Here is a 13,792-nt window from a genome sequence, read left to right as displayed (position 1 = left end):
CAGATTTCTTTATACTGACAAGGCACAGGCCCTATAGTTCTCCCAACATAATTCCCATCTCAGGAGACCACTATGTCTTAAGGATTCTTGGTAACCCTTTCCCCCGTTTTTTCCTTTTTCCAATATGCTCAGTTGCTAAAGTGTCATTCCAGCTCCCCTTCCCAAACTAGCAGGAGACTGAGGAGCTGCTCCTACCCTCTTCCAGAAAATAAACCCACCCTTCAGTCTGGGATCCTAAGATCAACACCTTGTATTATGGTAATTCCTAAACCTCTCCTCACCTGGATGGGAGAGAAAACACACACACACACATTCTCTCTCTCTGCACTAACACCTGAGAAATCAAAAAAATATTTTTTTTGTCTTCATAGTTTTCTAAACTTCACATTTCTGGTGTTGCATGAGACCTTGCTTATTTTCCTTCAATGTATTTTTCGTTTTCCAGTCCAATAAATCAGTCTTTTACCTGCCTACTTACACAGTTTATTTCAACAGCTGCAACTCTAAATTGCTTCAGAAATACCTGTTGTTACTCTGGAACTGCCTCCCAGTATGACAGGCCTCACCCCTGCCTCTCCTTCAGGAACAATACACCTCCTTCATGATATCCTAAGACTTGAGCTCTTTTTCCCAGATTCCATACATATGAGTCTGGAATGAAGGAGTTAGCAAATTTCAGGAATTCAACATCCTATTGCTAAATAAGAAGTCTGTCTGGAGACTGCCACCTGGCTATCTTGAAAATACCAGGGGAGGGCTGGAGAGGTGGCTTAGTGGCTAAGTGCTTGCCTGTGAAGTCTAAGGACCCTGGTTCAAGGCTGCATTCCCCAGGATCCATGTTAGTCAGATGCACAAGGGGGCGCACGTGTCTGGAGTTCGTTTGCAGTGGCTGGAAGCCCTGGCACCCCCATTCTCTCTCTCTCTTTCTATCTGCCTCTTTGTCTCTGTCACTTTCAAACAAATAAAAACAAACAAACAAATACCAGGGGAACCAGATACCTGGATAAAAAGGAGTTAAAGTTTATTTCCTTCATACTTGCTAATCCTTCTTCTTCCCCCTCCCCTCCCTACCAACAGAACTTTAATCTTCTGATATAAAACCCGCCTTGCCAAATGCTGGGGCAAACACGTCACGTTTCCAATCTACACTGCTGAAATGTGAAGTGTCCCTCTAAGATTAGAGTTCAATACAGTTTAACTTTTCTGTCACAGATATTCCTACTTGTCTCCACCTCCCCCCCCCCCCACCTCAGGTAGGGTCTCACTCTAGGCCAGGCTGACCTGGAACTCACTAGTCTCAGGGTGTCCCTGAACTCCTACCTGTGCCTCACGTCTGGCTTGTCTCCACCTTTTTTGTTTGTTTGTTTGCTGTGTTTTTTGTTTATCTGAAGTAGGCTTTCACTCTAGCCCAGGCTGACTCACTATGTAGTCTCACAGTAGCCTTGAACTTCTATTGACCCTTTTATTTCTGACTCCAGAGTGCTGCGATTAAAGGCCCACACACAGCTCGTCTCCAATTCTAGCAGAGACTCTCCCTTAAAAAATGAGATAAAATAAAATAATTAATTAAATCTCTTCAATTACTTCAGGGCAAACCTCTCCACCTGAATCTATGACAGGGGAGGACACTGCAGGGTACAGCTTGCAGCATTCACTTCCTGTTTTCATAGGGAAATTCTACTACTGACCCCTAGTGTCTGGGCAGTTAAACTGCATATTGCCAAATATGGTGATAGCATGGATGGGTGTAACAATGGTATGCTAGTGTAAGTACATAAATGGAGGACCACTGGAAAGTCTGAACTGGTGACAATACCTCTCCTTCTTGTAGGTACCACATGACACTGTACCTAAGAACTAAATTCTAAAGTCCAGTCAGAAGGCCATGACAGACTGGAGACCTCTTCACTTAGCATCCAAAGCACTGCCTATGCCCAGACTCTGACCCTTGTGGACTGTTGATAGGTGGCAAAATCTGCATAGTATTTAGCTTTTGCTGCTAAGGTAACATCAGTGTAACAATTATAAGCTGTGAGGCTCAAAATATACACTTAAGTACCATATAATGGTCAAAGAATCTCTCAGGAAAACATGCAATGGTTCTTGGTAAAATACACATGAAACACAGGAGGATTTGTCCTTCTGGGGAACACTACTTCTTACCGATAAGACTTTTTAATGTCATCTGAGGTTGCATTCTTGTCTAGCCCAAGAACATGGTAGAGCGATTCCCCGGAGGTAGAGAGTGAGCGCTGCCTCTGGTCAGCCATGTTAGGTTAATCTATAAAAGAAAATCAAGGAAAACATCAAGTATGGATAAAAAGGGGCTGGGAAGATGGCTCAGTGCAAAGCCTGCTGGTTTGAGTTTAATTCCCCAGCCAACTATGGAAAGTTGGATGCAAAATGGTTTACATGAGCCAGGCTTGGTGATGCAAACCTTTAATCCCAGCACACAGGAGGCAGAGGTAGGAGGATTGCTGTGCGTTTGAGGCCAGCCCGAGAGACTATAGAAAAAGTTCCAACCAACCCAAAGCTCGGGAGGCAGAGGTAGGAGGATCACCATGAAGCCACCCTGAGACTACATAGTGAATTCCAGGTCAGTCTGGGCTAGAGAGAGACCCTACCTCAAAAAGCCAAAACCACAAACAAAACAACAAACAAACAAACAAACAAACAAGGCTCACATGTCTGTGATCCAGTGCACCTATGATAACAGGAGGTGAAGCCAGGAGAAGCAAAGCTGGTAGATCAGACTCATTTGTAGTTCCAGGGCAGCCTGGGACTACAGAGTGAATTCCAGGTCATCACATGGGCTAGAGAGAGACCCTACCTTGAAAAACAAAACAAAACAAAACAAAAAACAAAAATAAATAAAAGAGATCCTGTTTCAAAGAAGGTGGAGTACAGACAATCCCTATGACCTCCACATATATGCTACAGCACACACACACACACACACACACACACACACACACACACCTGCATACAAATAAAAAATACGAAAGGGGGCTGGAGTGGTTAAGCACTTGCCTGTGAAGCGAAAGACCCAGGTTCAAGGCTTGATTTCCCAGGACCCAAGTAAGGAAGATGCACAAGATGGCGCATACATCTGGAGTTCGTTTGCAGTGGCTGAAGGCACTGGCATACCCATTCTCTCTCCTTATCTGCCCCTTTATCTGTCTGTCCTCTCAAATAAATAAACAAAAAATTTTTTAAAATACTTAAGGGCTGGAGAGATGGCTTAGCAGTTAAGGCACTTGCCTGTAAAGCCAAAGGACCCAGGTTTGATTCTCCAGGACCCACATAAACCCAGATGTACAAGGTAGTGTGTGCATATGGAGTTTGTCTACAGCAGCTGTAGGCCCTGGAATGCCCATTCTTTCTCTCTACCTGCCTCTTTCTCTCTCTAATAAATAAATAAAAATAATTTTTAAAAAATCCAAGGGCTGGAGAGAGAGCTCAGTGGTTAAGGTCCTTGCCCAAAAAGCCTAACTGGCATTCAATTTTCCAGTATTCACATAAAGCCATAAGCACAAAGTGGCCCACATGTCTAGAGTTTGTCTGCAGCTGCTAGAGGCTCTGGTGTGCCAATTCATCCTCATTCTCTCTCATTCTGCCATATGTGGTGTCACAAGCCTTTAATCCCAGCACGCAGGAGGCAGAGGTAGGAGGATTGTTGTGAGTCTGAGGTCCATTTGACACTACATAGTGAATTCCAGGTCAGCCTGGGTTAGAGCAAGACCCTACCTTGGAAAACTAAATAAACAAAACCAAATGCAGTGTATGCAGGTGCGCATGCACACGTGTGCAGACACACACACACACACACCCTCAAGCTGGAGCACAGTGCTTGCTTCATAAGCATTGAGGACTTGAGTTTGTTCCCCAGAATGTATTTTTGTCCTCTCAAATAAATAAATATGAAAAATTTAAAAGTAGAAAGCATTCCTTAGAAGCAAAGAACCACCAAGGTTGTCCCTTGTACACAAATGAACATTTACACACTCACAATAACAAAAAAATTAAAGGGCCGGAGAAACTGCTTAGTGGTTACATCACTTGCTGGCAAAGCCAAAGGACCCAAGTTCGATTCTCTAGTACCCACGTAAAGCCAGATGCACAAGAAAGGTGGCTCATGGCCTGGAGTTTGTTTGCAATGGCTGGAGGCCCTAGCATGCCCATTCTCTATATATATATCTGCTTCTTTTTCTCTCTCAAATAAATCAAATAAGTAAATATATTTAAAAATAGGGCTGGAGAGATGGCTCAAAGGTTAAGGTGCTTATTTGCAATGCCTGACGGCCCAGGATTCAATTCCCCAGTACCCACATAAAGCCAGATGCACAAGGTGGTGCATGTGTGTGGGATTTGTTTGCTGTGGCTAGAGGCATGACAAGCCTATTCTCTGTCTGTCTCTCTTCTATCTCTCTCTTCTCTCTGCAAATAAAAATTAATAAAAGCTGGGCATAGTGGCACACGCCTTTAATCCCAGCACTCGGGAGGCAGAGGTAGGATTGCCATGAGTTCGAGGCCACCCTGAGATGAGAGAGTAAATTCCAGGTCAGCCTGGACCAGAGTAAGACTCTACCTCGAAAACCCAAACAATAATAATAATAATAATAGTAGTAGTAGTAGTAGTAGTAGTGGTGGTTTTTTTTTGTTTTTTCAAGGTAGGGTTTTGCTTTAGCTCAGGTTGACCTGGAATTGTGGTCTCAGTCTGACCTTGAATTCATGGTGATCCTACTACTTCTGCCTCCCAAACCCTGGGATTAAAAGTGTCTGCCACCATGCCCAGCTCAATCTTCTTTCCTTTCCCCTTTCCCTTTTTTTTTTTTTTTTCTTATTTTTTGGATTTTCAAGGTAGGGTCTGGCTCTAGCCCAGGCTGACCTGAAATTCACTATGTAGTCTCAGGGTGGCCTCAAACTCACAGCGATCCTCCTACCTCTGCCTCCTGAGTGCTGGGATTAAAGGTATGCGCCACCACGCCTGGCATGATCTTAATTTTAAAATGGGCAAATGTTCTAACCAGATACTTCTAAAAAGAAATACATGAAGAAAAAGAACACCAAAAAACTTATTACCAGGGAAATGAAATGAAACATAATGAAGTATCATATCACCACAGTTAGAATGGCTATGATTAGGCAGACAAAAAGTACAACCGCTGGCAAGAATGATGTGGTAAAACAGAAATTCTTTCATTGCTAGTGAGAATATAAATGATCACCATGCAGAAACGTATGGAAGTTTAAAAAAAATAAATAAACTGGGCTGGAGAGATGGCTTAGTGGTTAAGCTCTTGTCTGTGAAGCCTAAGGACCCCGGTTCGAGGCTCGATTCCCCAGGACCCATGTTAGCCAGATGCACAAGGGGGTACACACGTCTGGAATTCGTTTGCAGTGGCTGGAGGCCCTGGCGCGCCCATTCTCTCTCCCTCTCTCCCTCCCTCCCTTCCTCTCCCTCTCTCCCTCTCTCTCTCTCTCTCTCCCTCTTACTCTCTGTGTCACTCTCAAATAAATAAATAAAAATAAACAAAATATTTAAAAATAAATAAATAAATAAATAAAAATAAACTAATGACTAAGTATATATAGCTTATTGGTAGGGTGCTTGCCTAGCATGTGAGTCCTTTCAAAAAATAAACACACACTAAGCACTAAAAATTCTCCTACTGGGGCTAGAGAGATGGCTTAGCAGTTAAGCACTTGCCTGTGAAGCCTAAGGACCCTGGTTCGAGGCTCAATTCCCCAGGGTCCACGTTAGCCCAATGTACAAGGGGGCGCATGCGTCTGGAGTTCGTTTGCAATGGCTGGAAGCCCTGGTGCGCCCATTCTCTCCCTGTCTCTCTATCTACCTCTCTCTCTCTGTCACTCTCAAATAAATAAAGAAAAATGAACCAAAAAAATTTTTTAAAAAACTGAAAAAAAAATTCTACTATTGGGTACCTCCCAAAGGGAATAAAGTCTCCTTATGAGATAGAAATCTGCACTCCTATATTTATAGCAGCACTAGCCACAACAGCCAAGACATACAATCAACTGAGATGCCCACTGGCAGATGGATAAAGTATATATATATGTACACAAACACAACAACATATATATACACACAAGTACTATTCACCCCCAAAAGGGAATGAAACCTATGGATGGAACCAAAGGACATTATGTTAACTAAGTCCAGGCCCAGAAAGACAAACACCCAAGTGATCTTACTGATATTTAGAAGTTTTGAAAAAGCTGATTTCAGATAGACACACTAGAGAGAGAATAGAGAGGGAGGCTGGGTTGCAGGCATCAGAACAGTTACGTGAAGGAATAAACTGGAATATTCTACAGCACAGTAGGATGACTAATTTATAATAATTTATATGTAAGAGGAGTCTGATAAATGTTCACAGATTAAAACATTAATTACCCTGGCTTGATCATTATATAATATATACATTTATCAAATTATTAAATGAATGTCATAAATATGTAACTTTGGGTTAAATGTTTTTAAAAAGCTGTCTTGAAGCCAGGCATGGTGGCATATGTCTTTAATCCCAGCACTTGGGAAGAAGAGGTAGGAGGATCGCCATGAGTTCAAGGCCATCCTATGACTACATAGTGTATTCCAGGTCAGCCAGAGCTAGAGTGAGACCCTACCTGGGGGCGGGGGAAGGGAGCTGTCTGTAATGTCAGCTACTTGGGATGCAGAGACAGGAAGCGTAAGCTCAAGGCTACCCTGTACAATTTAATTTTTTTAAAAAAATATTTTATTTATTTCTATTTACTTTAAAGAGAAAGAGGCAGATAGAATGGGCACGCCAGGGCCTCTAGCTACTGCAAACAAACTCGAGACATATGCACCACCTTGTGTATCTGACTTTACATGGGTACTATGGGATTGAACCTGAATCTTTTGGCTTTGTAGGCAAGCACCTTAACTGTTAAGCCATTTGCTTGCAAAGCCAAAGGACCCAGGTTCGATTCCCTAGGACCCATGCAAGCTAGATGCACAAGGTGGTGCAAGCATCTGGAGTTCGTCTGCAGTGGCTGTATGCCCTGGTGTGCCCATTCTCTCTCTCCCCTTTTCTCTCTCAAATAAATAAAAAATGTAAATATTTATTTATTTATTTACTTATAGGACAGGAGAGTAGAGGAAAAATGGAGGGGAGGAGAGGAGAAGAGGCACTCCAGCGCCTGCTGCCACTGCAAATGAGATCCACATGCATATGCCACTTTATGTGTCTGGCTTTACATGGGTACTAGGGAATTGAATCCTGGCAGTCAGGCTTTGCAAACAAGCACCTTCAATTGCTGAACCATCTCTTCAGCCCAGCCACAATGGATAATATATCAAGACCCATTTCATAATAAAAAAAAAAACTTAAGCTGGGCATAGTGGTGCAAGCCTTTAGTCCCAGCAGAGATAAGAGGACTGCTGTGAGTTTGAGGCCATTCTGAGAATATACAGTGAATTCCATGTCAGCCTGGGCTACAGGGAGACCCTACCTCAAAAAACTCCCCAAATTTTTAATTTTTTTAATTTTTTTTTTTTTTTTTTTTTAGTTTTGGTTTTGGTTTTTCAAGGTAGGGTCTCACTCTAGCCCAAGCTAACCTGGAACTCACTATGGAGTCTCAAGGGGGCCTCAAACTCACAGCGATCCTCCTACCTCTGCCTCACAAGTGCTGGAATTAAAGGCATGCACCACCACGCCCGGCAAAATTTTAAATTTTTTAAAAAATGTAAATCCCAGGTCAGTCAGGATCTTGTCTTAAAATAAAAATATTAAAAGTACTGGAGATGTAATTCAGTGGTAGAGCAATTGCTTAGCATATGAAGCCCTGTGTTCAGCACCCATCATCACTAAAAGAAGAAAAGAAAAAAAGAGGTTGATGTCATGAGGATTTTTCCTTCATCCTTTGAAATAATGGGTATAGAACTTTAGACTGGATTTACTTCTTTGAATGTCTTACATATTTCACTAGATTCTCTTCAGGTGCTGAGGATCAAACTCAAGTGTCATACTTGAAGAGCAAGCTCTCTTAACTGCTGAGCCATCTCCCCAAGTTCCAAAATCTGGAACCCCAGCTCATGGAATAATATCAACCACATTCATTAAATCTCCCTGAAACTGCCCCTAACAGCCCAGAGGTGTGTCTCTTACATGATTCTAAATCCAGCCAAGTTGAAAATAAAGATTAACCATCAAGGAAAGTTAATTTTCATATTTCATACTTCAGATACAGAAATAGAAACTTGGAAGTACTCATAACCAGCATGAAGTAGCTGAGCTAGAAGAATGGATAAAGCAGCAGGTCATATCCAAACATTCATTCCCAATACCAATGTCAAAAAGCTTTTCCCCTATCTTCTTCCAGTGAAGTTACAGTTTCTGATCTTAAGTTTTTTTGTTTTTGTTTTTTGCTTTGTGAGGTAGGATTACACTCTAGCCCAGGCTGACCTGGAATTTACTATGCAGTCTCAGGATGGCCTCAAATTCATAGAGATCCTCTCTCCTACATGCTGGGATTTGAGGTATGTGCCAGCACACCTGGCTAAGTGCCTTTTTTTTTTTTTTCGAGGTAGGGTCTCACTCTAGCTCAGGCTGACCTGTAGTCCTTCACTATGTAGTCTCATGGTGGCCTTGAACTCACAGTGATCCTCCTAGACCTCTGCCTCCCAAGAACTGGGAGCCAAGGCCTGCACCGCTAAGCTCAGCTTGAAGAGCAAGTTTTAATCCACTTTTAGTTGATCATTGTACATCAGAAGAAATAAAAATTCAACTTCTCTCTTGGGGAAAAAAAAGTTAAGAGTTGTGTGTGGGGAGGTCTAATAAGCATGAGGCCATGCCTGGGTTCAATGTCAACACTATAAAAACATAATGGAGGACTGGAGAGATGACTTAGTGGTTAAGCGCTTGCCTGTGAAGTCTGCAGACCCCAGTTCAAGTCTTGATTCCCCAGGATCCACGTAAGCCAGATGCACAAGGTGGCGCATGCATCTGGAATTCGTTTGCAGTGACTGGAGGCCCTGGCGTGCCCATTCTCTCTCTTTCTCTCAATCTCTGCCACTTTCTCTGTCTCTCTCAAATAAATAAATAAAAATAAATGACAAAAAAATTTTAAAAAACAGAATGGAAGGAGGGAAGAAAAAGAATAACCTGTAGTACATATTTGCTATGGAATATTGTGAAGCATGACAACAAAAATAGAGCCATTGATGTTTACAACAAACTGGATGGACCTCCAAGGAATTATGCTGAAAAGAAAAAAACATTAAGCTCAAGAGAATATTACAAGGCTGGAGAGATGGCTTAGCAGTTAAGGCACCTGCTTGTGAAGACTAAGATGAAGATTCGACTCTCCAGTACCCATGAAAGCCAAATGCACAAGGTGGCTCATTCCTCTGGAGTTTGTTTATTGTGGTTAGAGGCCTTAGCACACCCATTCATATTCTCTCTCTCTCAAAAAATAAAATAAAATATTTTTTAAAAAATTGCTGGGTGTGGTGGCACATGCCTTTAAAAAAAAAAGATTATTATACCACGTATCTACATCTGTACAACTTTTTTGTTTGTTTTTGTTTTTCAAGGTAGGGTCTCAGCCTAGCCCACAATGATCCAGAATTCACCCTGTATTCTCAGGGTGGCCTCGAACTCATGGCAATCCTCTTACTTCTGCTTCCTGAGTGCTGGGATTAAAGGCGTGTACTACCACACCCAGCTACATAACATTAAAAAATTTTTTTTTTTTTGGTTTTCCTCTCACTCTAGTTCAGGCTGACCTGGAATTCACTTTGTAGTTTCAGCATGGCCTTGAACTCAAAGTGATCCTCCTACCTCTGCCTCCCGAGTGCTGGGACTAAAGGCATGTGCCACCATGCCCTGCCAAAAAAAAAAAAAAAAGTTTTGTTTTCTAGCAGAAGGGGGGGGGGGATGAGAATGGGCACACCAGGGCCTCTTGCCACTGCAAACGAACTCCAGATGCATGCGCCACCTTGTGCATCTGGCTTTACGTGGGTACTAGGAAATTGAACCTGGATCCTTAGTGCCTTTAATTGCTGAGCCATCTCCCCAGCCCCTATATAACATTTAAAAAATCAATTTATTTATTTGTAGACAGGCAGACAGCAGGGAGGAAGGGGAAGAAAGAAAGGGAGAGAATGGGCACACCAGGGCCTCTAGCCACTGCAAACAAACTCCAGTGGTAGAAGACCCTGGCCTACCTATGCTTACCCTTTCACCTATCTCCCAAGTAAACAAACCATTAAATAAAACAATACAAAGGGGTCCCTATGGTATTGGAACTGATCAGTATCCCAACCCATCTGGTGGACACATAAAACCTATTCAGGTGCATTTAGATGAGACGTGCCACAAATCTGAGGTATGACAGTATCCAGGTTATGACATTAATCTATGGAAGGAAGGGGATGCAGCTCAGTGACAGTGAGCTTATCTAATGAGCACCAAGCCACGGGTTTAATTCCATTCCTACATCCACAAAAAAACATTATCAAGGAGACTTCCTGTTAAGAAGGCAGGCAAGCGAGCCAAAGCAGCCTAGGGGAGAAAAAGCCAAAAACAAACAAACAACAACAACAAAATCCCAGCAAAATAAACTCTTCTACTAAAAAGTGAGGTGTACAAGAAATTATCAACTGCAGCAGAGAAGCAGGAGAGATTCAGAGCATCTAGAGCCCACAGAAGCAGGCAGAAGTGGCTCCAGCAGCTGCAGAACCAGGTGCACATGGTCACAGCCACAAGGCTCGGCCTGAGGCGCAGAAAACACTAGGTGAGAAGACTTTCAACTCACACCGGCCTGCTCGCAAATTCAAGAAACATGATGGGAGGACTGCAGGGAAGAACAGAGAGGCTCATGAAGAGGATCGGGAGAACTTAAGCCACCTAAGCCACCATCACAGCCTCCCCTCCCCCACTGCCAGTATAAGTGCTAGCAAGCACCAGAGACCTGGGGAAGGTAGCTCACTTACACAGCACCTGGCACAGGCGATCAGAGCAGCGATTCAGTTACCCAGCGACCCAGCCAGCTTACTCGAGCCCATAGAATAACAAAAAGGGACCCAAGCAGGAGCGCAGCATAATTGAGACCAAAGCCATCCCAAAAGGTAACTGGCTGCCAAATAAACCTGGATATAGTCTTGAATTGAAAGTGCTAATCGCACCTTCCATGTTAGGATAACTTATATGTTAAATCTGATGGATGGTCATTTGCCATTCTTAAATAAGCTATGTTTTGGGCTTGTCATTTGTTGCTTCCTGATTTATAGTGCCTTTGTTTCCTCTTCTGTCATTCGTTAGGAAAGGGTCTCACTTGGTCACAAGATGACTTGGAGCCCTCAACAGACCAGAAATCTTAGCCTCCTAGTTGACAGGGCTAGGGGTGTGAGGAAACACACATATTAAGGGATTGTGACTTTGTTAGACAATCTGGTTGTCACAATACCTACTCTTGCATAAATACTCTGTGCTGTTTTTCATCAAATGTGTACATTGCTAGTTAAATTATAGAATCTGCCTGTATTTTGTTCCACTCAGCCTACTTGAATACTCTCATAGCAGGCAAACCAAACATCAAGGGTCATTTTAATAGATATTCTGAAAGGCTTAAGAGCCACACTTAGCACCTTAGGCTCCTACCCTGAATATATATAACAGTAGATTAATTGATATATCTAATAATACTGCAGATAATTAGAAAATCCAAGTATTAAATTAATCCAAGATGTATGTACATTATAACACAAGAAACACAAAAAAATCAAGACAATATAGATCTACCAAAAAGTATGAATGCAGAAGTGACTTCCAGTGAGAACGAGTTAAGAGGAAATGCCTGAGAAACATTTCAAAAGAATGATTGATTATAAATATGTTCAAAGAAATCAAAAAGGAAATCAAAGACGACACAGGAAATCAACTTAATGAAATAAGGTGGACAATACAAGACGTAAATAAGGAAATAGAAATAATAAAGAAGGGCTGGAGAGATGGCTTAGCGGTTAAGCGCTTGCCTGTGAAGCCTAAGGACCCTGGTTCGAGGCTCGGTTGCCCAGGTCCCACGTTAGCCAGATGCACAAGGGGGTGCACGCGTCTGGAGTTCGTTTGCAGAGGCTGGAAGCCCTGGCACGCCCACTCTCTCCCTCTATCTGTCTTTCTCTCTGTGTCTGTCGCTCTCAAATAAATAAATTAAAAATGAACAAAAAATATTTTAAAAAAAGAAATAATAAAGAAAAACCAGTCAGAATTACTAGTAATGAAGAAGAGTCAATGAAATAAAAAACTCTGTAGAAAATCTCACCAATAGAATGGATGAAGGAGAGGACAGACTATCTAAACCAGAAGACCAAGGTGGCAGATCTAATATAGTCCAACAAAGAGAAAGACAAACTAATAGGAAAGTATGAGTGGGAATTTCAAGATATTAGGGACACCATGAAAAGATCAAACATAAGAATTCATGGAAAAGCAAAAGGAAAAGAATTTTACTCCAAAAGCGTAATAGGTGTTTTCAACAAAATCACAGAAAACTTCCCCCAAATTGGGAAAGAGATGCCAATGCAGATACAGGAAGCCTTTAGAACACCAAACCAACAAAACCTGGAAACAACCTCTCCTCAACATATTACAAATAAACTACCAAACATACAAACCAAAGAAAATATAATGAAAGCTGTTAGAGAGAAAAATCAAGTCACACACAAAGGCAAGCCCATCAGGATCACAGCAGATTACACAACACAAACTTTAAAAGCCAGAAGGGCTTGGAATGATGTATTCCAAATTCTGAAAGATAGCAATTGTCAACCAAGGTAACTTTATTCTGCAAAACTATCCATTCAAATAGATAGAGAAATAAGGACATTCCACAACAAAACCAGGCTAGAGGAATATTTGAAAACAAAACCAGCTCTACAGAAAAAAACTTGCAAGGATCCTCCATGCTGAAGAGAAAGAAAAGCACACATATAAGGAACCTGGAAAAAACAAACCATACTCAAATACTAGTTAATACAAGAGGGCAAAGGTAAAACCAGAAGAACTAAAAAACAAGAAAAATGGCAAAAACACATACCTTTCAATAATAACCTTTAATATCAACAACCTCAACGCCCTACCAAAAGACAGGTTTGCAGACTGGGTTAAAAAGCAGGATCCTTCAATTTGTTGCCTCCAAGAAACTCACCTTTCTACAAAGGATGGACACTATCTTAGGGTGAAAAGTTTGAAAACGATGTTTTAAGCAAACAGGCCTAGAAAACAAGCAACAGTTGCTATCCTAATATCTGACAAGGTAGACTTCAGTTCAGTATTAGTTAGGAAAGATAAGAAAGGTTTTTTTTTTTAATTTTTTTTGTTCATTTATTTATTTATTTTATTTGAGAGTGACAGAGAGAGAGAGAGAATGGGCGCACCAGGGCCTCCAGCCACTGTAAACAAACTCCAGATGCGTGCGCCCCCTTGTGCATCTGGCTAACGTGGGTCCTGGGGAATCGAGCCTCGAACCGGGGTCCTCAGGCTTCACAGGCAAGCGCTTAACCGCTAAGCCATCTCTCCAGCCCAAGAAAGGTTTTTTTGATTAAAGGCACACTCCAATAGGAGGACATTACAATCTTAAACATATATGCACCTAACATGGGGGCTCCCAACTTCATCAAACAAACACTATTAGAGCTAAGGTCACAGATAACACCAAACACAGTTGCAGTTGACTTCAACACTCCACTCTTATCACTTGACAAATCATCCTGGCAAAAAATAAACAGAGAGGCATCTGGATT

General features: G+C 42.0%; 1 protein-coding gene across 4 annotated transcripts in view; it reads right to left on the bottom strand.

Moving 5' to 3' along the window:
* The window catches only part of Dnajc5 (DnaJ heat shock protein family (Hsp40) member C5), a 54,451-nt gene that overhangs the window by 10,437 nt on the left and 30,222 nt on the right, over positions 1-13,792 (bottom strand). For 2 of the 4 annotated variants that reach the window (XM_004669522.2, XR_006638508.1), the window contains exon 2: positions 2,164-2,281. In XM_004669522.2, the coding sequence (XP_004669579.1) occupies positions 2,164-2,270 (107 nt within the window). In that variant the 5' untranslated portion in view covers positions 2,271-2,281. Of the gene's footprint in view, positions 1-2,163; positions 2,282-2,684; positions 2,831-13,792 lie in introns of all 4 variants that reach the window. The other 2 variants (XM_045156165.1, XM_045156166.1) reach the window with 2 other exon arrangements.

Source organism: Jaculus jaculus, chromosome 8 (assembly GCF_020740685.1).
Source record: "Jaculus jaculus isolate mJacJac1 chromosome 8, mJacJac1.mat.Y.cur, whole genome shotgun sequence".
In the NCBI taxonomy this organism is placed as follows: domain Eukaryota; kingdom Metazoa; phylum Chordata; class Mammalia; order Rodentia; family Dipodidae; genus Jaculus; species Jaculus jaculus.
Note: the sequence above shows the minus strand (reverse complement) of the source record. Positions and strands in the feature narration are given on the sequence as shown.